The sequence below is a fragment of the Biomphalaria glabrata genome, chromosome 9 (genome assembly GCF_947242115.1).
Source record: "Biomphalaria glabrata chromosome 9, xgBioGlab47.1, whole genome shotgun sequence".
NCBI classification, from domain to species: domain Eukaryota; kingdom Metazoa; phylum Mollusca; class Gastropoda; family Planorbidae; genus Biomphalaria; species Biomphalaria glabrata.
This window is the reverse complement of record NC_074719.1, coordinates 40,778,024-40,802,352: the sequence shown is the minus strand read 5'-3', so window position 1 is coordinate 40,802,352 and position 24,329 is coordinate 40,778,024. Positions and strand designations below refer to the sequence as shown.

The 24,329-nt window shown below is 38.2% G+C and overlaps 1 protein-coding gene across 2 annotated transcripts in view; it reads left to right on the top strand.

The window, feature by feature from the left end:
• LOC106071104 (LIM domain transcription factor LMO4-like) overlaps positions 1-24,329 on the top strand; it is an 86,768-nt gene that overhangs the window by 21,592 nt on the left and 40,847 nt on the right. For both annotated transcript variants that reach the window (XM_056041498.1, XM_056041499.1), the window contains one exon: positions 20,355-20,822. In XM_056041498.1, coding sequence (XP_055897473.1) covers positions 20,461-20,822 — 362 coding nt within the window. In that variant the 5' untranslated portion in view covers positions 20,355-20,460. The remainder of the gene's footprint in view (positions 1-20,354; positions 20,823-24,329) is intronic.

The following is a 24,329-nucleotide window of genomic DNA, read 5'->3' as shown; positions in this document are numbered from 1 at the left end:
CCACGTTGATCCGTATAATTTGCCCTTTACTTTAAGGCTGTACTGAGAATTACGAAGAGGTGGGGGAAGAAACTTGCTGTAGCTGATTGCTTTCAAGTTGATGAGCATTTATGTGATTTGTATGCTGGATGGACTACTTCGATATCTAGATCCTAGCAAAAGAATAGACATATTGCTTTACAAACAGGCAAATTCTCAATGAAGAATTTAAAACACTTTGAACTACAAATATTTATTGGCTTGCTAAAGTATTGTGCTTTCTGGGTGGGTACGTACGCTGAAGATTTCGCATCGCGTTCTCTGATTGGTTACTTTAGCCACATTAAAAAAAAAAATAGGGTGATGAGCACTACGTTGTGGACTCTGATGGCGCGGTCATTATCCGTCCACTTAAATGCTTACACCAATGAGCCGGGAGAGGCAATTATCTGTGACAATAGGAAGGCTGAGATAGGCTGGGTTAAAGTGGGAGCCACTATCCGTGCGTTAGTGCGTGTGGACATGGCGGACTCTTGAACGTCTGTAAGAGAGAGACCGTCAACGGAAAGGCGGGGGAGGGGAGGGGGGCGAACAATATATAAAAAAAAACTTAAGGAAAAAACATTTACACAAAACCAGTGATTTTGTATATGAAAGTTCCAAGATATAACATATGTAATAATATATATTTAAAGATAAAGAAATTCGGGTTAATAGTCGTTAATTGATTTAATAGGCGTTTTCCATCCTTACCATTTAATGCCACTATCATATCTTGAATTACTTGTTATAGTTCATACGTTAAGATTGCCATCAAACTAACTCCCCGATGTGTGTGTGTGTGTGTCGTGTAAGTGTTTAAAAACCATCTAGAAAAAAGCTTTCGGGACTTAATATAAATGGAGTGTAATTATAAGTCTCGGGTAGACTTCTTTTATACTTTTGTTCCATCAATCTTTGGATGGTCGCCTCAGCTGTTAATTTTTTTTATTTTTTTTTTTACGAATACGCAAACTACCTAAAATTGTGTCCGAAATCAGTTCTGCAGTAGCAGAAATTAAGAGGCCAGTGTAGGAATGCCTATTACTTTCTGGTAATTAACACACCCGTGCCACAAACACTTACGCGCGAACCCCTGTGTGTCCACCCCTAGCGTTATCGCTATCATCCTTTTTTTTTTTTTTGAGTTCCACTTCCGATTCATCTTTGGGCATGAGATGGAGAAAAATAATGGAGTGCTTTTATTAATGCGAAAATAAAAGACTGCAAAGTAAATAAAACGTCTTTTAGAGATATCGCTTTTTTTCTTTTTTTTTTTTTTGTTTACATTTATGGATATTTGTTGATCAGCATCCAGCATCATAAAACCCATTTCGTCCTGCCATTTCTCTATTCTTCCCTCTTCGTCCTGTTACTACCCCATTACCCATTTGGCCTGTTGTTGAGAACCAGACTGAACCAAGTGGGCGACGACACGGCCAGTCACTCTGGATCACTTAGGTTCTCTATATGGAAGATTGTAAACTCGCGCGCGCGCGTGTGTGTGTGTGCGCGCGCCTGTTTGTGCTCGCATCTGCGAAAAGGTTTCGGCTCCATTAGAGCAGTGCTTTAAGACGGTCATCGTACATGTGTGTGTGTGTGTTGGGGGGAAGAGGTAGCGTGAGCGAGAGATTGCTCGCGCACGTACATGAGTGTGCGATGCGCAGGACATAGTTTGAATAATATGGGGAAGTAATGCACCAGTTTAATGGCCATGGCTACTTTGAATCCATATTCAGCTAATGGCGCCCCGCCACCCCCTCACGACCATCCTCTCCACCATCTTTTTTATTGCGTTACGACCCCCCCCCCCCCTCTTTTTTCCCATCTGTCTAACAGTGAAAGATCTGGCATTGGAGAGGGGCGCCCGCTAATGTACAAAACTTAATGTAAACAAGTGGCGATAAGAGATGCGAGTAGGTGGCGTGTTTGAGGGCGAGAGGTAGAGTGCTGGCGGGGGGGGGGACTTTAAAGTAAATCGTGGAGAAATCCTCCCCGAAAGATGCTTAATGCTAAAAGTTGCCATCTAAAAAGACTAATCATAATGAATGAAAATATACTTCGCTATCCAGTGGCGTAGATAGGGTGGGGGGAGGATTGAGGAGAATTTGAAAATCCCCCCCCCCAGGCCCCCACTTGAGGTGGGCCCCCAAATGATTTTTTACATTAAATATTAAATATTACGCAAAATGCAGGGGCCCCCAAAGAGGTCAAGCCCCCGGTCCCCCAAATGATGGCCAATTCCTAGCTACGCCCTTGTCGCTATCTCAGTATGTTCTAGGTACCATCCTATCGTAATAGTCATCCTTGGCATGGTTTTTTTTAAGTTTTTATAAAGTTTTATCCACCGATTACAACCCCCGTATTTGGAACACGATAAAAAGAATTGTGAAATGTTTTGTCAATTAGTTGGTACTTTTTTTTACGCCATGACATTTTGTGTCTATTTAGTCAGTACATTTTTTATGCTGTGAATCTTTTTGTCAATTAGTTAGTACTTTTTTTTTCCTGCTGTAAAATATATTGTCACTCGCTCTTTAATCTCGTTTAGATAACCGAAACACGAGTTAGATGAGTAGCTTTTTTTTTTTTTTTTAAATTTCGCTCGACTTCTAGACTATTTTGTTATATTAAATTTCTATTTTGCTTAATTGAAATGCTGGCGGGGCTTCCAATTCAACGTTGACCTCTGTTGTCACTATATCCGACATTTAGACAGTCTTTATATTATATCATCCATCCATCCCAGTGGCGCTACAGCCCATTGAGGGCTCTGGCCTGCTTCAACACAATCCTTCCATTCAGATCTCTCCTGGGCCTTTCGTCTCCACGCCCTGACCCCAAGCTGCTTCAGATCGTCAATCCATCGCATTCGGGGTCTGCCTTTGGGTCGCCTGCCTTTTGGTTTTTGCCTGTATACGATTTTGGCTCCTCTGTTGTCTGACATTCTTTCAAGGTGACCTGCCCAAGGTAGTCTGTTCTTTTTTATTTCCGTCACTATTGGTGGGTCTTCATACAATTGATATATCTCATGGTAAGCTTTATATTATATACCATATTTATATAAGAGATTTACTTCTATATGTACGAAGTCTATGAAAGAAAAAGCTATTTGCGCGAAATAATCGTAATGGTAAAAAAAAATCATTTTCCTAATCATCACTAAGGTAATTCGATATGAATTATCTTTTAATTATCGCCACAGTCCTCAGAGGCTGCTTATTTGATTACACGGGTTTTTGAAAACAAAGAAAAAAAAAAACAATCAAAGATAGAGGAATCAAATAGAATTTATTACCGTACATGCTAATCAGTTAGTGCCTTCTCTCTCTCTCTCTCTCTCTCTCTCTCTCTCTCTCTCTCTCTCTCTCTCTAAAATAGAATGTAATAATTGTTTTCTGTTTTAAACAGCCGTATGCCTGTGTTTTCTTCAGTGCGTCTGTATGGATATAGCTATGTGAATTTGTGTGTGTGTGTTACTTGTAATTAAAGTGCCTTTTTTTTTCTTTGGTATTCATTTATGAGGACCAGGAGTATTGGTGATAATTAATCTTATACGGATAAAATATTACAGTGGTATGCTTTTAATTAGAGATTCGTTCCGTGCTGATGAGTGTGTGTGTGACTGTCGAATGTACCTGTGTGTGTTTTCAGTGATTGCCTATGCTTGCGTTTTAATTAAAAATATCAAATTATTATTGATTAATCGAGTTTTGAATATAATACAGGGGAGTGAATACGAAAAAGTCAATTATCAAGCTTGTTGTTTTTTTAATTAACAAAAAAAAAAATAATTCTTTATAATTAAAAAAAATGACTTTTAAGAAATGATTTGAAATAGCATTTATAGTTTAGCCTGATCATTGTGTGATTTCTATAATGGATTTAAGATTTTGGGAATGGCAAAACCCAATTATATTTGGGTAAGTAGATACCAAATAAAGAATGTAATTCAATATGTATATCTGTTTGGCCTGATCCCCACGATGATATTTACATCCACGGAAACGCAAATAAATGGCCAGTGAATTCCCCCTTTCAGTCCTTGCGATTTATAGGGCAGATGCTGGTCATCTGTTTCCTTGGCCAACGGTTAACAGTAGGGTGCCATGTGGGCAGCACAATGACCAACCATCATTACTTCATTACCCCAACCCAAGTCAGGTACCTAGTAGAGTTGGGTGAACTCAGGGGCGCCCTAAAAAAACGAAATTGAAAATCCCAGTCTTCGCGGAGATTCGAACACATGACTCCAGGTTAGGAAGCCAAGCACCTAACCAGTCAGCCACCACCACGTTAAGAAATGGGAAGGTTTAAATGTTGTCTGCTTTGCTTGTAGTCTGTTATACTACCTCATCCTGGAGTTCGTTCAGACAAACGATACATTGTAATATTCAACAAGACACTGGAACATAAGGAATCCAAATTGATTCTCACAATGGAGTGGAAATCTCAATGTCATTGTGACAATAGGCTTGAGCCAGATGTCACGATTCATTTTGAGAGCCAGATGTCACGATACATTTTGAGAGCCAGATGTCACGATACATTTTGAGAGCCAGATGTCACGATACATTTTGAGAGCCAGATGTCACGATACATTTTGAGAGCCAGATGTCACGATACATTTTGAGAGCCAGATGTCACGATACATTTTGAGAGCCAGATGTCACGATACATTTTGAGAGCCAGATGACGACGATACATATTGAGAGCCAGATGTCACGATACATTTTGAGAGCCAGATGTCACGATACATTTTGAGAGCCAGATGTCACGATACATTTTGAGAGCCAGATGTCACGATACATTTTGAGAGCCAGATGTCACGATACATTTTGAGAGCCAGATGTCACGATACATTTTGAGAGCCAGATGACGACGATACATTTTGAGAGCCAGATGTCACGATACATTTTGAGAGCCAGATGTCACGATACATTTTGAGAGCCAGATGTCACGATACATTTTGAGAGCCAGATGACGACGATACATATTGAGAGCCAGATGTCACGATACATTTTGAGAGCCAGATGTCACGATATATTTTGGGAGCCAGATGTCACGATACATTTTGGGAGATAAATGTCACGATACAGTTTGGGAGCCAGATGACGACGATACATTTTGAGAGCCAGATGTCATGATACATTTTGAGAGCCAGATGTCACGATACATTTTTAGAGCCAGATGTCATGATACATTTTGAGAGCCAGATGACGACGATACATTTTGAGAGCCAGATGACGACGATACATTTTGAGAGCCAGATGACGACGATACATTTTGAGAGCCAGATGACGACGATACATTTTGGGAGATAGATGACGACGATACATTTTGAGAGCCAGATGACGACGATACATTTTGAGAGCAAGATAACGACGATACATTTTGAGAGCCATATGACGATGATACATTTTGCGAGCCAGATGTCACGATACATTTTGAGAGCCAGATGACGACGATACATTTTGAGAGCCAGATGACGACGATACATTTTGAGAGCCAGATGACGACGATACATTTTGAGAGCCAGATTACGACGATACATTTTGAGAGCCAGATGACGACGATACATTTTGGGAGCCAGATGACGACGATACATTTTTAGAGCCAGATGTCACGATACATTTTGAGAGCCAGATGACGACGATACATTTTGAGAGCCAGATGTCACGATACATTTTGAGAGCCAGATGTCACGATACATTTTGAGAGCCAGATGACGACGATACATTTTGAGAGCCAGATGTCACGATACATTTTGAGAGCCAGATGTCACGATACATTTTGAGAGCCAGATGACGACGATACATTTTGAGAGCCAGATGTCACGATACATTTTGAGAGCCAGATGTCACGATACATTTTGAGAGCCACATGTCACGATACATTTTGAGAGCCACATGTCACGATACATTTTGAGAGCCAGATGTCACGATACATTTTGAGAGCCAGATGTCACGATACATTTTGAGAGCCAGATGTCACGATACATTTTGAGAGCCAGATGTCACGATACATTTTGAGAGCCAGATGTCACGATACATTTTGAGAGCCAGATGACGACGATACATTTTGAGAGCCAGATGACGACGATACATTTTGAGAGCCAGATGTCACGATACATTTTGAGAGCCAGATGTCACGATACATTTTGAGAGCCAGATGTCACGATACATTTTGAGAGCCAGATGTCACGATACATTTTGAGAGCCAGATGTCACGATACATTTTGAGAGCCAGATGACGACGATACATTTTGAGAGCCAGATGACGACGATACATTTTGAGAGCCAGATGTCACGATACATTTTGAGAGCCAGATGTCACGATACATTTTGAGAGCCAGTTGACGACGATGAGGTTGTGTTGATCCGAGACCAATCGTTACAGAAGGCCTGAACACTGACCTGCAACGTCAGAACATGTGGGCAGTTTGGACCAATAGCTCAATGACACGTCGTACAGAAATTTTTTTAAATCTTATTTCTGACTTAACGTCCCGAAAAAACATACAACAAATTATAAACATTGTATATGTAGTGTGATAACAAGCGGAAACGTGTCAAGTTCTGATCTTTAGGTCTTGAAAAGGTTTTCACTTACGAGGTCAATCTTTGAAGTATATTGGCGTCCTGCAAATCTGCACTGTGCATCGGAAAAAAAAGTGAGATCACGTGGATCAGACCTCCCTGTTTGACTCCGAGCCCCCTCCCGTCCCAAGCCAGGGCGTCTGCTGAGTTCAGCTCTCTATTCGTGTATTCACCTTTAAGTCAAGAGTTCGGCATCGCTGAAGCTTTTAACCCTCGCCCCCCCCACCCCCCTGAGCTGGAAATAACTCACAATCACAAAGCCACAGAGCAATGTCAAGTAAATAATTTATACAGCTTTTAAAGCATGAGAGGGACGTCCACTCACTCGCATCCCAACTCGTACCTCACACAGACCATAGTGCATCACGCTTGATCAGCAGCAACAAAGACATATATATATATATATTTACTTGTAAAAATGTATGTTGCACTGTTTAGGTTGAAAAAAAAAATCATTTATTTCAGAGTTAAATTCAGACGTAAATAACAGGATAGCTGGCCTTTGAACTATTAATAGCCAACACTTTTTTTTTTTTTAAACTCACAAATGCTTAGTTCATTATTTCTTTTTTTTAAATTTTGTGACTACTTCAACATAATGTTGTAAAGCAGATTATTTTAAAATTATGTTTTTGCCTTGCATTTTTTTGTTTTCAGAAATTAACTCTTTCTCTCAGTTATTATTTGTTTACGTTTTGAAGGAATTCTTCATTTCGCTCATTACTATTTCACTACCCTGTTATGATTGGGCTTCAATAGCTTTGTTGTTTGTTATCAGAAAATGTTGTATATTGGTATAGAATTAAAGGGAAATGCATGCTCTTTTTTTTATAATTCAAAGTTTAAAAAATTAATAATTAATTTAATTTAATGAGGTCAAAATCAACGATGATATCGTCGATTAGGAGAGAAAGAGTTAATGCACTATAATAACGTTGAGGAGTACATATAAAAAAAAAACATTCTGTAATAACTGAATCTTTGTTGACCCGATTTTGTGTTGCTCTGTTTGTGAACCACACGCTGTTATTGTTGCTGATTAGCACTGTTGTTAGGTGAATAAGTGCTTAGTTTCTACCTACTAATAGAGAATTACGCTGGTTCACCAAGTTCTTGTATTTAAACATTCATAAAGTAAATCTTATCTCATCAAAGCCCATTCGGTATGGAGAGCGAGGCGCCTTTTGATTACCCCCCCCTCCCCCCAGCAATAACTCATCAGAAGATTTAATATTTAATCTAACTACAATTTTAGAATTGTAACAAAATTAAAATTAAATTAACATGCTGATGAATTACGATTACTTTTTATAGAAAGCGTCTCAAAGTCTTGCCAGAAGTCTAATCAACAAATGCCTTGCTAAAACGCTCCAACAGAATCTAAACAAGCAAAGTATCATAAAAATATATATTTAAAAAAAAGCTTATACAAGAGAAAGAACTGCAACTTACAGCCATATATCTAAATACCATAAGATTTATTTCCTATTTTCTAAATAATTAAAAATTAATAAACTACCACTAATAATAATAATTTAATTAATTTTATTGATTATTGCTTTGTTGGGGACAATGAATATTTATGCAAAGTTTCAACTTGATCTGAGAATAGGAAGTGGGAGAAATAACGTGTACAGAATTTGTACCAGACAGACAGAGTGAGGTGATATAAGCTTTGTAAAAATGGCCTCTAAAGAATATTACTAATACACAAATAGTTATGTTTAGGAAGACACGATTTTGCGGTATTGTTTCCGAAATTGCTGATCACGTGATATAAGCCTTTAGAGACATTTAAGACACTAGCGACTGTGAATCCATCTCAAATAATACGAAACTGGAGATGTGGCTGAAATTGAATACTTTTTACAAAGCTTATATCAACTCACTCTTGTCTGTCCGTCTGTCTGTCTGGTAAAAAGTTTAAACATATTTTTCTCTCCCATTTCCTATTCTCGGATCAAGTTAAAACTTTGCACAATTATTCATTAAGCATGTATGAATAAAAAAAAATTAACAACAATTAGTTAATTTATTGTTGGTGATTAATTTTTTTTTATTTAGAAATAATAGGAATAAATGCTATCTAATGAGAGTTGTGTATTTGTGTGTGTATATATATATATATATGGATTTAGTCCCCTTATTACGTTTTGACACGTTTTTTCTCCCACTGTCCATTTTCGGATCAAGTTGAAATTTTGCATAATTATTCATAGTCAATCAGAATACACGAATCAATCCAAAAATTATCCAATTAGTTAATCATTTAGTACGAATTAATTAGTTTTGTTTTGTATAGCAGAAAGGGAGATAAACGCCGTAATTTTCAGATAAATGCCAGTACTTAGCGGTTCTTTCCCTTAGATGAGCTTTGTTTTTGTTTTTTAATATTTTTATTGCTTGTTATAAAAAGTCTACAAGTGGCTGTGACATTCATTCCACCCCAATGTCCCATTCAGAGCGCCGTGGCACACATCTTGAGAACTAGTCTCGACCGTTTATAACTTTACTGCGGTGTTTGTTTTATCCGTATGACCTTTCGCGACCTCTCACTTCCCATTCTTCCCCATATACTACATCTAGATCTATGTGTTTGTGAGCAATGTGTCTCTCGTTACTATAAGGATGTAAGCTCGAGTTAATTGAATAAAAAAAAATCATAATTTGTTCCGCTTGGCTCTTGATTCCGTTTCCTAATGAGATTTTAGCATGATTTTAATTTATTTTTGTTTCTTGTTCAATACAGGTAAATTAATAATAATAATTAATTATATTAATAATAATAATGTTTAGTATCCATAAGACTTGCCATATGCTAGTGGGATGGTGAGCGCTTTCGTAGGTTACAGTGCTCCTCCTCGACATGCAGCCTAGTCATTTTTTTGGGTGAGGGGTGAGGGGGTAAGGATTTTAGATGCTAGGGCCTAGGGGAAGGGGTTCGAAATACTTTGGGCTGTAGTAGTTACCGCCTCAGACTTCCGTGATATAGCCTATTTTAAGAATGGCCTTGTCTGCAGAAGTCGAAGCAAGGGATAGACACGTCGAGGTCACGAGAAAATTGGTCACTGAAATCTGGTTCAAAGCAATGGCGTTACTGACCATTGGCTCACCCGAGAAAAAAAATCTCACCAAATGCATGTTTTACGGACAACTGGTTCAACATTATTGTCTGTCTATCTCTCTCTCTATCTATCTATCTATCTATCTATCTTGTCTGTCTGTCTGTCTGTCTGTCTCTCTTTATATAAATATATATACATACATACATGTATGTAATTTGTCATTGTAGCTCTCGTGTTTATGTTTGTAATGTTATCACAGCGCCTTGAACCTACATTTTGTTTGTTAACAGCGTTCTTTAAATACAATTATTATTATGTATGTATGTATGATTTACACAATAACATTCAGTTCATCGACATAATAATAATGTTCAGCCAAAAACAAAGGCTCAATGCAAGGTGGGATGTTTTAATGTGAATTGTTATTGCAGGAATCCCTTATTAAAGTCAATAGTGAAGCTAGCTAGCTTAATCTGTTTCCATTGAACGTAAGTACCAGAGACTATCGTTAATGTTAATTAATAGCTAGGTCTGTAAGCCCACCTGTTGTGGGACCCCACTGCAGACTTCTCACCTTCCCCCGTTTCCCGATTCGTCCTGCCCCCCTCCCAGCTTCCTCCCCCATCCATCAGATTCATTTCCCGCTCATCTTCGTTTACGTCAATATGCTGATGACGTTGCCAGCTGGTGACGTCACGAATTCTACCCCCCCCCCTCTCGTAAATCTCATGGCATAGATTATTGTCAATAACGATGCCAGCTCTCCGCCATCTGTTTCATCTGTATGGCGGCGACTGTGCTGTAGGCTCATACAACGGCTCATGGCATGCTTCCCCACTTTTTTGTTTTATTTTGGTCATGCACTTTGTTGACGATCCAAAATAAGTTTCCAACTTTAATAATTCATCTTTTTAAATACCTGTTTCGTGTACATTTCCCAAGGACTCAATTGCTTTCTGGGTAGCGATGCTAATTGCGACGTATTCTGCCGCGGCCAGTTTCTCATAATTGCCTGCTTGTTGTTTTCAACTCTGCTGAATCTATTTATATCTTAATATCTTGCTGCTGCTAATTTTAAAATTGAAATTATCGATAGTGGCTTTGTTAATAAACTTGTTTATGTTAGGATTGAGCTTCGTGGATGCTGTTATAAAAAAAAAGAGAGAAAGTTCGCACTTTAATTAACCGACTATACAGATGTGATTTTGTTTTTTAAATGATCTGTTGAAAATATGAAATTTAGAAATGTGATTCTTCTTTAGGACACATTTGAAGTGCTTCCACTTTGGCTAATTAAGTGATCACCTGTTTTTTTTTTAATTATTAGGTCTGGACCAAAATGCGTTTTAAATGTCCAACTTAGCTTCAAGTTGAGACCTTGACCAGTTTTATGTCAACAATACACTGGCTATAAGGAAAGGATGTTTAAATAAAAAATATAAAAAGGAGACATCATTCCTGGAAGTCTTTTAAAAAAAGAAAATAAAAGATTCGTTGCTGTTCAGTGTTGGTCGTTGATCAGCTCATAGTTATGGAACGATTAGGAATTTGGCGGGAAAAGTTATTTGTTTCATAAAAAAAAGGGAATGTCTTGCCTTAGAGACAATGACGTGACTAGTAAAAAACAAGACTACTTTTGACGGCTTTATAGAGAGGCAGAATTTATGGACGTAGAGATTTATCTTGACGTTCCCTTCGTTATTATTAAACGTCTTGTTCGACATTCGCTATCAGCGTCGACTAACTTATATTGTTTACCTTTCGCCTGTGTTATTTGATTGCGTTATTTGAGTGTTACCTCCGTTGGACTTATCTGCATAAGACACAGCGTAAAAGCGCCTAACATCACACTGTCAGTTCATTTGTACCTGAATACTAATTTAAAATCCTTTTATTAAATGCTCTCACCCCCCGACCCCACTTACAATCGCTTCCACTTGAAAGTTCTTAATGCTCAGCTAAACAGATTATTGAACACGTATTTTTTGTCTATGTCTCATCACTTTATAGCAGTGGTCCGACCAGAACAGTTTTTTTTGTTTGTGATAAAAGCTAACCATCTTGTTTTAATACCTGATCCTGCCAGAGACGGGCTTATATTCCTAGTAGGTATTTATTTGAATAACGCCAAGATGTAGTTAGATGGTGACGATAATGGACAGCGCCAGAGTGTTAGAGACAGTTGCTTAAAACACACAGTCAAAAAAAAAATGGGACAAAAAGCTGGGTGAGGCACGGAAGATCAGGCACAGCACGCCACGTTTTGGCGCGCATTACTCATGCACGCAATTAGGCTAATTACGGAGCGGTACTCGCGATTGAACATAACTGACACGACGCAGACGGCCAGGCCTAATAGATGTAAGGAGTGGAGAGAGAGAGAGAGAGGGCGCCCAGGAAGGGAGAGAGAGTGACGGGTGAGCAGCCAGTCGCTTAGTTCTGTCGTTGTTTAGAAGTAATGAGAATTGGCTCTTCCGCATATCTTTCATTTCTTTATCCTCCTCGAAGAACAAATTACTTTTACAAAAAACAAAAAAATGTCATATATATAAACGTTCATAGTTTGCAAGCGATTGATAAAAGGATATGTATCCACCACATGTGACTTCCTGCTTATATGGACGCCCTAATATATAGATATGCAGATTTCAATGACTGAACTTTTCATTCACTAATAATTTACTTAAATAAAATATCATTTAAGGTAATATACCATTATTTTTACATATTATCATATTACGTTTTTTTTTTTCATTTTTAGCGGCCCCAGTAAGTTGAAAAGATGAAATGAGTTTTGTGTGGTCCGTCTGTCCATCCCGTTAAGATCGCATAATGTCGGAAGGATGTTGAAAATTCTATATAGTGATATTTTAGATCTTGAAAAGTTCTGGTGTAAGGGCTATGATGAAAAGACACTATTAGTTTTGTGTCTTCGGTCTGTCACGATTAGTTCGAATAAACAAGAAAAGCTTGTGAAAGGCCTCTTGAGTTTGTGTGACAACACAAACTTTATTTATGTGATATATTTGCTTTTTTAATAGCAAGTCATGATTCTGCTGACCCAAGCGGTTGAGTGTTTGGCTGCTAACCGTAAGGTGGTAAAACTTGTTTTACCTTGGGGGCCATTTAAACTTCAGACACGTGTAACACTGGCCGCAACACCCCCAAAGCCATTGGGTACTATTGAGCCAATCATTTACGGTTTCATTATTCGCCTTGCGGTTGCTCTTCCATGTCAGGTGGTTGTGTTGTTTACATTAATGGCCTCATTGAGTTCATTGTAATTTAAATATGAAAATAGTCTGCATCTAGATATCTTTAAGTAATAAAAAAGTATGTTACAATAATGTACTAATTAATAGGATTATCTAGTAGCTCTACTAAGGCTAGTGATGGATTTAGATCTATATCTTATCATTGGAAGACATTGCCATTATTATCATGTATACGACCTTAACCACGTGACATATTTAAAAGCAGGTCAGAGATTCGGAACAACCCCATGGGGGGGGGGGGGAGGAAGTATCGAAAGGTTGGATTACACCGTTACAAAGCCCTGGCGCTTAGTTTTAGTCATTGCTGGCTTGACACAATGAGTTCTAGAGAAATTTTATGGTCACAGTTTATAAATAGCTCTTGAGTCCTTAAATACTGGAAGGTTAACCATTATTTTTTTTTTTACCTAACGTCTACTGGAGTGTGGGTGAGATCGGGAAACATGCGGGTTCTTTGGTGTCTTTCTAATACGTAATTATTATTATTATTATTGTATATATATCTACCACCTTAGCCTTGATGTAGAATGCGTCCATTGAAACGAAATAATACAATTTGGTGTCAGTAACACCGTGGTCATATTTTACATCTCACAGTCTGAAAGATGGACTTGTATCTAAATTTAGCTGCAGATCAAGGTCACCACACTGTGCCTGGAACACAACACTCAAGTGAGCAGCTGATTTATAGACACCATTGACCTCTTCACCTTTGACCTCTAAATTTCTTAAAGCCGCTGCCTTTTTTTTTTTTTTCTACGATCACTTCCTTTTTGCGTACCTTTATTTTTTTTTCCGCCACTTTTTCTAGTCTTGGTCCGTTGAACCAGAAAGTACCAAACACCCACACAAAGCAAAGGTAATTAAGGCTGTTCAGGGTCAACTGTGGCATCCCCCCCCCCTTTTTTTGCTCTCATCCCTCCCCCTCCTTCCTCTACGTCAGACCTAACCATCTTTGTAACTAGTTGATCTTGAAGTAAACTAAAGAAAGTAAGAGGGGCGGTGGGTGGGGTGGGCTAGAATGGCGTGGACGTCGACAGTCAATTACTTTTGGCCCGACCCCAAGAGAACTAATTTCCTCCTATAATTAACTTCTTATTAAATAAAATTGCCCAGGGAAAAAAATGGAGGGAGGTGGGGGGGGGGGCTCAAAGAGGGAGTAAAGATAAAACGAAAGAAACAAGGTAGACACCAAAAAAATGGGGGTGTTTTTTTTTTTTGGAGGGTATGTGTGTGAGAAGGGGGGGGGGGTATGGAGCACTCCATTTCAAGGGCCACACAGGACAAAGAGACGAAACTTATTGTACGCGGAAGAAAGAAAATTGGATGAAGGTGGGTGCCGGACCTGGAGAGATTGGGGGGGGGGGTTTCCATGTTAACCATTTTACAACACTCAATGTTAGGTGTATATTTACCTTTGTATCAGTACTCATTTCTTGTTGTCTGTTTAGACATCTGTGTAGTAAGTCTATCTTACATTTACTTGGGTCTAGATAGGAACTATATAAAAAAAAACAACACCTGATCATTGTCCAATTTTATTTTTGAATATTTTCTTATTTCGACTCTTCTTGAAAATGCTAGCCCTAAAAAAATACAATTTCCTGTGGATGAAAATGTTTATGAACTTATCTTAGTTAGGATTTTAGTTGATTAGAATTACCTGCTGTCTTTCTTTATTGTGATTAGTTAAAATATACACAGGAAGCTAAGAAGTTTTGGTTAAACTCACTCCCCTATATATTTCTTAAAGCAGATTTGCATGTGTCCAGTTAAGGCAGCGGTTCTCAACCTTTAAAGCTCGGCGACCCTTTTTTACAATCCCCCCAGTCTGCCGACACCCCCCTCCCCCCATACACATACGGCAATAGAAGAGAAGACAATAACAATGTATATTTTCGATGGTCTTAGGTGACCCCTGGCAAATGGTCAATCGACCCCAAAGGGCGTCGCGACCCACAGGTCGAGAACCCATGAGTTAAGGAGACAGTCAGATAGAGACACTGCTCTATAATCACGACTTACTTCGCTCTATACTCTCTATATTTCCATCTAATCAGATTGTAGCTAACCCGAGGCGAACTTGTGCTTTGTTATAAAACATTTGACAACAATGCATCTCAGTGAAGACAAAAAAAAACACCAATTTTAAAATATGTAGATCTTATCTACCAATTGTTCTCCTGACATTTTCTCTTTTTAAATATATTTGTACTCACATAATGTTTCACATCGCTATAAGGAAACACTTCGGTCTTTTGTGTATTAATACAATTTTATACAATGTTTATTTTGTATTTCTAACCAGTGGCCTCTTTTAGCTCAAATCAATCTTTTTTTTTTTAAAATTCAAACCTTCTCCATAACTCACAATGAATAATGAATCTTATAGTTCATGTGGACTTGATCTTGTATTGATGTATTGTAATAGGTGTTTGAAATATAAAGTGTCTCCCAGGTAGGGAAAAACAAAAAGGTTTGAGAACCTCAGTTTCAAAATATCCGCAGAAACTGATTGAGGAATGTACAAGACGTAGTTCGCATGCCTTCCAAAACCTTTTAGGACATACATGGCAGCGTCCATTAAAGTCAGAACCCTGTAGATCTCGTGGAATGAAGGTGACTAGAACTGAATAGAGCCAGGTAGGGTGATTGCTTTGTTGAGTGAAAGGGGGGCATTAAGTGGGGGGCGTTATAGCCTAACAGTAAAGATCGGCCATGGAGCAATAAAAAAAAACAATTACAGAAAATAAATTGGCTTCCATAAAAAGGCTGCTTGGGGGAAGAAAAGGTAAAGAAATAATTATTTTATTGTTTAATGCCTTTGTTAGGTGTTAGCTATAGTTTTCAACCAGCCGGGTGCGTAAACAATTTTTTTTTTGCTCCTTTTTGTAGGAGGGTACACAAATATATGTGAAAGTTTGGAGTCACTGAAGGTTTGGGGGAAGGGGGATTAAAACTGTCAGAAGTTGGGGAAATCAATACCTATGTTTTTACACCGCATCTCTACCGGTTAACCTTATTCTACTGGTTCACCTTTATCCACTGGTTCACCTTAATCCGCTGGTTGACTTTTATCCATTGTCACATTAATCCGCTGGTTGACTTTTATCCATTGTCACATTAATCCGCTGGTTCAAATGTTGTCACCTAAGAATATTAATGGTAATTAATTAATGTTTGTTTTATATAGAAAAAGGGAAGTAAATATTGCAGCATTGAGATGCAGTTCTATACAATAGCAGTTCTTTCCCTTATATAAGATTTTAAAAAAATATTTATAAAAAAAGGGGAAAAGACGCCATCAATGACATATGGAATGTGGTAATGGAGATGACTATTTACCCTATTTTAATACCTATATGCAAACGGTTTTAGATTTTTTGTCAGTTGTATTGCTAAATTAAGTTAAATTCTGCTATACTAACTACTACATTTACACACACACACACACAAATGTTTACTATTTTTTTAAATAGTAAAAAATCTATTTAATAAGCATAGAATGTTGGACATAATTTAAAACAACAATTAATAAGTAGTTCTTCATATTAGCACACAAACTTCAATAACGCACAACGTTAATAGAACACTTAACTAAAGGACAATTATTTTTTTACGGAAATGTTTTTCTCTTTTTTTTTCTTGAGGATTTGAATAAGAGATTGACTCTTTACAAAACAATTAGATATTCATTATAAGACATCAGTTAGGCCAGGTTCATATCTAACTTCACATTCACTTTCACATATTCCTTGGTCTGCTGGACCGCTGGGGTACCACACATGATCTGTCCACCTTCTTTCTTAATTCTTCTCTGTCATTTGTCTTTGATAGAATTTCATTCTTCTGTTCTTTCTGAAAATATTTAAACCTGCCTTTTTGCCTGCCTGGGTGGACCACTTCAAAGGCCATTTTTGAGTTTATGTTTCGACACAAACTGTCTTTGTAACCTTGTTAATGTATAAAATTGTATGTATATATATATATATTGCGACCTTACATTCAGCCTCTCTCCCACAATAGACGCGCACCATTTTTTTGTCGTTTCCAGCATTTCGCCCCCCAGTTTTCAAGTTGTCTCGCCTGATCAACGTGTAAAGACTACCACCTCAACTAAGAGGATATACAAATAAATAAATATTGAAAGAAACATTTTTGTGTAATACTTATTCGCTTATGTTGATGCAAAGGGGGTAATAAGGGGCATCGTTAGAGCTTAGTGCGCGCCCGCCTGCAAAACAATTATAAGTTAACCACGAAAACAAAAACACAGAGGGCCACATTGGCAACTTCTTTCTCTTCCCTTTTTGTATAAGCCGCACCTGAGGATAGTCAACGAGGTTGCTGGCGAGGGTGAGTGGTGGCCAGTTTTCCAATGAGAACGTGATGGTAGCCAAATTAGAAACCAAATTAAAAAAAAAAACATCCAGTATAAACATATGAAACACCAAAAAAAAAAAAAACAACAAAAGAAAAATCAATAGACGACGATTTCTAATTGTTTTCCTTTGCCCGTTAAAGAGTGTAGATTATATTTCCCCCGGCGACTAATTGGCTGGAGTTAATTAGCTGATTCTTTTTGTGTTAACGTTTTCCGTGGTAGGTTTTTTTTTTTTTTCAAAGAATGCAATTTTCAAATCATCTAGCCGTGTATGTATTTGTTCATTTTAATTAGATATTAAATATAAGTGTTCGGACCGGTTACATTTGCATGAAAGAATTCACTCATTGATCCATTGATCTATCTGTATGTAATCAGCCTGCCCATATATGCATCTAATATATAAAGTAGAACGTGAGGCGTATGTATGTATGTCCCCGTATAGAAATCAAAACCGTTTCACCGATCTTAATAAAACTTGGCAGAAATGTTTCTTGGGTACCGACTTAGACCGTAGTGTATGTATTGTAGCCCTAAAACATACTTAAGACCCTAAAAAAAAAAAGTTGACCAGCTCTATGAAAGCATTATAACTTCATCGAACTATGCCATGTTTACATGAGAAAAGATCGAAAGGATCTAGATCTAGATCTAATTTTAAGAACTACACTTTGCACATATTCTAATCGTTTCATTCATTCGCGTACATCTAATTAAAAAGGCCACGCATGCGCACGTGCAAAATGAAATCTATCCAAGCCAATACATATCTTAATAAATAAAAATGTTCACATAAAAGTATATAGAAAGAAATCCCCCCCCCCTTATTTTTTCGTTCCAAAAAAAAATACAAAAAGCTTGAGATCTTTGAAATCCTTTAACGTGATTGTTCGCGTGGCTTGTTTTCCATTTGATGAAATCCTTTATACATGATTACATTGCAAGATAAACAGTTCACATTCGGCAGATGTATGGATGTTGTCATTACAGTAATGCGTCATACTCGAGTTCCTTAACTCTACCATTTCCCTCTTTAATCTTATTTAAAAGAAACAAAAAAACTATTCAAATTTTTTTTTGTTCTCTCTTGAGGAAAGAAAAAATAACCCCACTAATTTAATGTATTTTTGAGATGAAATATCGTAAGAGAGTGGTGTCCCTTTTCGATGAGTAAATATTGCAATCATTAAGGAAATGGGGGGCCATTTTTGCAATTGCCTCGGTAGATGTCTCCTGGGTGAGCGGCTGTGGAATTGTCGGACCATTGGATGGGGGGGGGGGTAGGTTGAGTAACGCTAGAGATGTGGATAAGGAGAGATATGGGGGGGGGGTGGTGGAAACATAATCTGGTTGAGTGTTCAGGATACCTTTTATCCAATAGCTTTGTCCCACTTTGTAGATTAATTCAGTCAGACGCACCCGCTTATTTTTAAGCGCTTTGGTATTTGTGGGTTGCGTGATCATTTGTTTGTGTTCTGGTATAGGAAATGGTTTGCGGGGGCTGGGGTGGGGGGCAAAAGCGGTTCATGTTTGGCTCCCGCCGTCTTCATTTTGAAAGAAAATTGACAACGAAAAATCTATAGTCTGATCATCATATTTCTGCTGTACATTGCCACAGACTTGTCATCGAATGATACTGAATGGTACGGATGATGATTATGATAATAATAATAATAATAATAATAATATTTACTATGTCCGCTGGTGAAAATGACAATTAGCTTTTTTTTTTAAAAAAAAAAGCATATTAGGTAAATATATATATTTTTTAAAAAATCCATTTTCTTGTTTTCCGAAGAAATATGAAGGTCACGATCACGTCTGCGTGGTCACGTAAAACACTGCACTATCCCTGTATCGTCGGACTTGAGACAAGCTCCCGTAGACATGTCCACACTCTGTCTTTATTCGCAGCCTTTCTGACCCCCGGGGGACGCCACTCTAAAACATCATTTTGTTTTTAAACTGCTGCAAACTCTTGTGTCGTCATTAGAAACTCAAACTATTAAAATGGAACCAGCTCATAATAATAGTTCGACGACTGCCCGCAAGATTTCAATCGATATCGAACTGACTTGAACACGAAAGTCTATTCGATGCCTCTGCGTTTCATTTGGGAAAGGGGGGGGGGGGAAAAAAGGGGGGGGGGGTACCGAGCTTGTGGGAATCGGTGGGGCTGCATTAGCGACTAGTAAAACGAAACTCTGGCTTCATCCGCTCTGAGTTAAAAACGTGCGTGCACGCGCGGGAGGGTTTTAATTGGTCCGAAATGTGATCCCAATTATGATTAGCTTGTTGGGGGGGGGATTAATAACCCTGTCTTGGCATTACTGCTCGCGTCATTTGCTATTCGCATTGACTAATGACAATTGTGAAATCTATTATTTGTATGTCTTTTTTTTATTGTTTGCAATTGTATGCATCGGACTTATATATATATATATATATATATATATATATATATATATATATATATACACATATATATATGTTAGGGATACACACACACACACACACACATATATATATACATTATGTGCCTTGTGATGGAGAAAGAAAATTTTCCTCTCGTGAAAACAAAATAGGGTAAGCGCGAGAATCGCAATACTGTAGGGCTTTGAAGTACAACTATTGGTTTTGTTTAGAATTTATCATTGGGCTGGTTTATAATACAAGGCGCGAACTGTTCGCTAAAATCTGGCCTTGATTTAACATAGTCCAAACACATACATCTTTCTTTCGAGATTTCGTCCTGAAATAAACAGTTCGTTTAAAGCTAAATTTTACTGTAACTCATAGGCACGATGATAACATTAGATAGACAGACAGCATAAAAACAATGGCGGCTTTCCCCAACTTGCCAACTAATAATACCTAAGCATCATTAGAAATAAAGCGAATGTCGTTACTATAATTTTACTATTTTTAATACTAGTTTTAAATATTACTTTTTGATAATAATTTAAGTGCTGCTTTTATTATAATATTATTTTTGTGTTTTTGTTTTTTTCAGATCCATCAAGCGTTCCTGTTCAGAAGTCTTCAAGAGGGTACTCAGCCTCTTAGAGGAAAGTGTAGAATGTCAATTTAATCCAGGGGCGTCTTCGACAACGATGTAGATGAGTCAATTCTACCCTACAGTGAACCCCGGCTACCCCGCTACCACGGAGAACCCACATCACGGCCACTTTCCGGACTCTCGCCACCGGATATACCCGTTCTCGCCCGGCGAACAGATGATGGGCCCCGGAGGGGTGGCGTCCATGCCCAACGGGGCGGTCACCGTGAACCAAACGGGGATCCCCAAAACCTGCGCGGCGTGCGCCAAGCGCATCCAGGACAGGTTCCTCCTCCTGGCTATGGACCGTTACTGGCACACGGCGTGCCTGAAGTGTTCCTGCTGCCAGGCGCCCTTGGGGGACATTGGTAGCTCCTGCTTCACAAAGGCTGGGATGATCTTGTGCAGAAATGATTATGTCAGGTTGGTATACACATTGGCATAGCGTCTGCTTTATTGCTCATGGTCCAATTACATTTTACTTGTAAATTATCTTAAATTTCCTAAACAAACATAAACTTATATTTTTTAAATCTTATTATATCTTATCTTATAAATTAGATGTTAATCTTGTCTTGCATGTTAATTATAGACTTAAATTGTGCTAGTCATTGGTTTTCCTGGCTGATTCAGGCAACTCCTTCCATATTCTAATGGCATTAGTGAAGAAGGAGCACTTTTTAGACTTAATCTTGTCTTGCATGTTAATTATAGACTTAAATTGTGCTAGTCATTGGTTTTCCTGGCTGATTCAGGCAACTCCTTCCATATTCTAATGGCATTAGTGAAGAAGGAGCACTTTTTAGACTTAGTCCGAACATTTGGAATAAGAAAAGTGCTTTTAATGCCTATTTCTTTATCAAACTTACGTTCCATGCTCTAATGGCACTAGTGAAGAAAGAGCACTTGTACGAATTAGTCCTAGCTTATGAAATAAGAAAAGTGTATATCAAATCTTATAACTTGTCTAAATCATTTGAACTTTGCTGATTTGAGATTTAAAGAATAACATATCAGGTAATAGTTAAAATTACACTCGAAAGCATAAACACTAATTCTTCTACTCTCATCAGACACCTGCAAATCATTGCTTACTTATGATGAATGATAAAAAAAAAAATACAACGACTCATAGGCGCCCTAAAAATACCGAAATAAAAAACTCCCAGTCTTCACCAGGATTCGAACTCGGTTCGGAAGCCTCGTGCTGTACCACTCAGCCACCGCGCCTTCTTAAAAAAAAGATATGGAGACATTTTGATATTTATAAAAATCTGTCAGTGACCTTCTATAGAAATATAAGCAATTCAAACTAAGCAATTCAAATTCCTTTCTGTTAGAAACAGGGGAGCTAAGAAGTGTGAAAGCAGCATTGTAATAAAGTACACACACACAATTATTTTCAAAATAAATACTTCCTTTATTCCTTAAGATAAGATAAAATAATTTTATTGATCCAATCAAATGGAAATTCAGTTTGACTACAATTGACAACCTCCGCGTAACTACTTTATAAAAACAATATGGATGAAAAATTCGAACAACATTCACTCACGAAACACATACACATTCACAACCAGCGCTTTATGAGTTTGACTTCTATGTACTTCTCGATGACGACAGATGATCTTGTAACACTCTGACCGATAATGTGATAAAGAAGTTTTAAAATCTTTCTGTTTTAGTCCTAATGGAAAGGAGACGACCCCTTCGTTCAGATCTTATGAAACAGTGGTTTAATGGGTGCAGGTTGTCTTTAAGAATCGTGAGTATTTTGGAAAGGCATCTTTCTTGAAAAAGCTCTTCAATAGATGGTAGCTGTATTTGAGTAATATACGATGCTTTTTTTAATTACACCTGATACACCAACTAGTTAGCCTTTTATAAATGTGACGCCATTTCTGACCCCCCTCCCACAATAGCTACATTGATTTATTTATTAATAAAACAGTTTTGTCTACAGATTCTAAATTTACTAAGATGATTGGAAAAGATTTAGAAAAAAAAGAAATAACAGTGCTACTTGTTACATAAATTAATGTAAATCTAGATCTATATACACCAACACAGAACTGTTTCTAGACTAGTAGATCTATATAATGACAGTACGTTAGATCTACTGCCTTCTACACATTTTCTAGTGTTTCCACAAAAATCTTTTCGACTCCGGAAATTCCCACGGGATATTGTTACAGACGGATGATGAGAATTCGCCCCGCCCCCGCCCCCATTACTTGTCCCCAGCTCAATTCTATCAAAAGTTCCTACTCCCAATTTAATGATATTCGTAATGATATTCTGTTGTGGGACCTGGAGAAAATTGAATTCCTAATGACCGCAGGGTTAAGGGGAGGGGGGGGGAGAGGCGAGTACGTAAGGTCTTTGATCACGTGATATGCGCCAGGAAATGAAGGAGGGGGGGGGGGCTGTGCAATTATTTATTATTAATTGGTTGTCGTTAGACTTGAATGTTGACCTTGATTAAGTCTCGGTGAGTCTCAGGCAGGACTTTAATCTTGGGATGAATTGTCTTTTGCATCGATGTGACCTTGACATGTGTGTCTCGTTGGCATTGTGTCCTTGAAATAAATGTCTTGGGCATTAATATATCCTTGACATTGGACAAAAGTACGTCCTTACCATGAATGTGTATTGGGCATCTATTGTCCCCTGACATGAATGTGTCTTTGGCATGAATATGTCCTGAAATAAGTCTTGGGCATCAAGAATGTCCTTGACAATTAGTCTGTCTTGAACACCGATGTTTCCTTACTTAACGTGAATGTGTCTTGGGCTTCGATATGCCCTTGTAATGATCGTCTTTTTTTGTGGATATTAATGTAGACTTGATATGAATGCGTCGTATGTGTTTTTTCCTTATGTCTGTCTGACCACAGGTTGGAACTAGTAACGTTGAATGTGCTTATTTAATTTCTCAATTTAGTCTTTGGCTCTCCCTACGGCCACCCTATTGGCGTCCCCTACTTAAAATTGGTGTCCCCTACTTAAAATTGGTGCCCCCTACTTAAAATTGGTGCCACCTACTTAAAATTGGTGCACTTAGCGGTATATCGTATTCCCATCAAAAACTGGACGTCTTTGGAAGAGGGGGGGGGGCGTGGGTTTTACTACATAAATAATTTAATGAGGATGGCGTTAAGTTTGGACCAGCAGAGTTTTCTGTGTTGACATGTTCTGTGTCTATCCCATTTTCATTATTCTTTTAAATTAAGCCTTTTTTCTTTTTCTTTCTCCAATGAAAGTGGTTAACTAAACATGATTTACGGTAGTTTCGGTCTTTAAGATATCTACGCAATATACTGTCTTCTTTTTCTAAGTCTTCATAGAACTCGTTTGTCCGAAGTCTGAAACAAAAAAAAAAAAAAAACTACTAGCTACTCCTCAACGGGGCTTTTGTTGCTCGCCCTCCGCTTCCCTTTCGAGCGTGTTTTGAAGCCAATTAAAGGAGTTCCGAGCTGACCTTTTGGCGGAGGGTCCGCGAGTGACCTCGGCTACTCATTAGTCCCCGTTTGGTTCCCACAAGTATCTGGTGGCGTGTCCGTTCTCCCGCCCCCCTTGACCCCCCCCCTCTCCCGTTTTTCTCATCATCTTGATTCTCCTCCCATACCCCTGTGTCATAACGAACGTTACGAGGTGAGGCTGGCAGTTCCCTATGCTATCTCCTGATTAGAAGATCAATGGAGAGTTTGAACTAATAGCCTTCTGCTTGCCACACACAGTTTTCTCGGTAATTAGAATTTCGTATGAATTGCTGTGAATTAAACTCGGCCTAGACTTTCGATACAGAGAGTATTCCTGTGATTCCATGTAGCATCGGACTCAGTGAGCTAACGTTAATTAGGCATTTAGTTTTCATATATTGAAACTGTTTCAACTCTTTACAAAGCTTATATCAGCTCACTCTGTCTG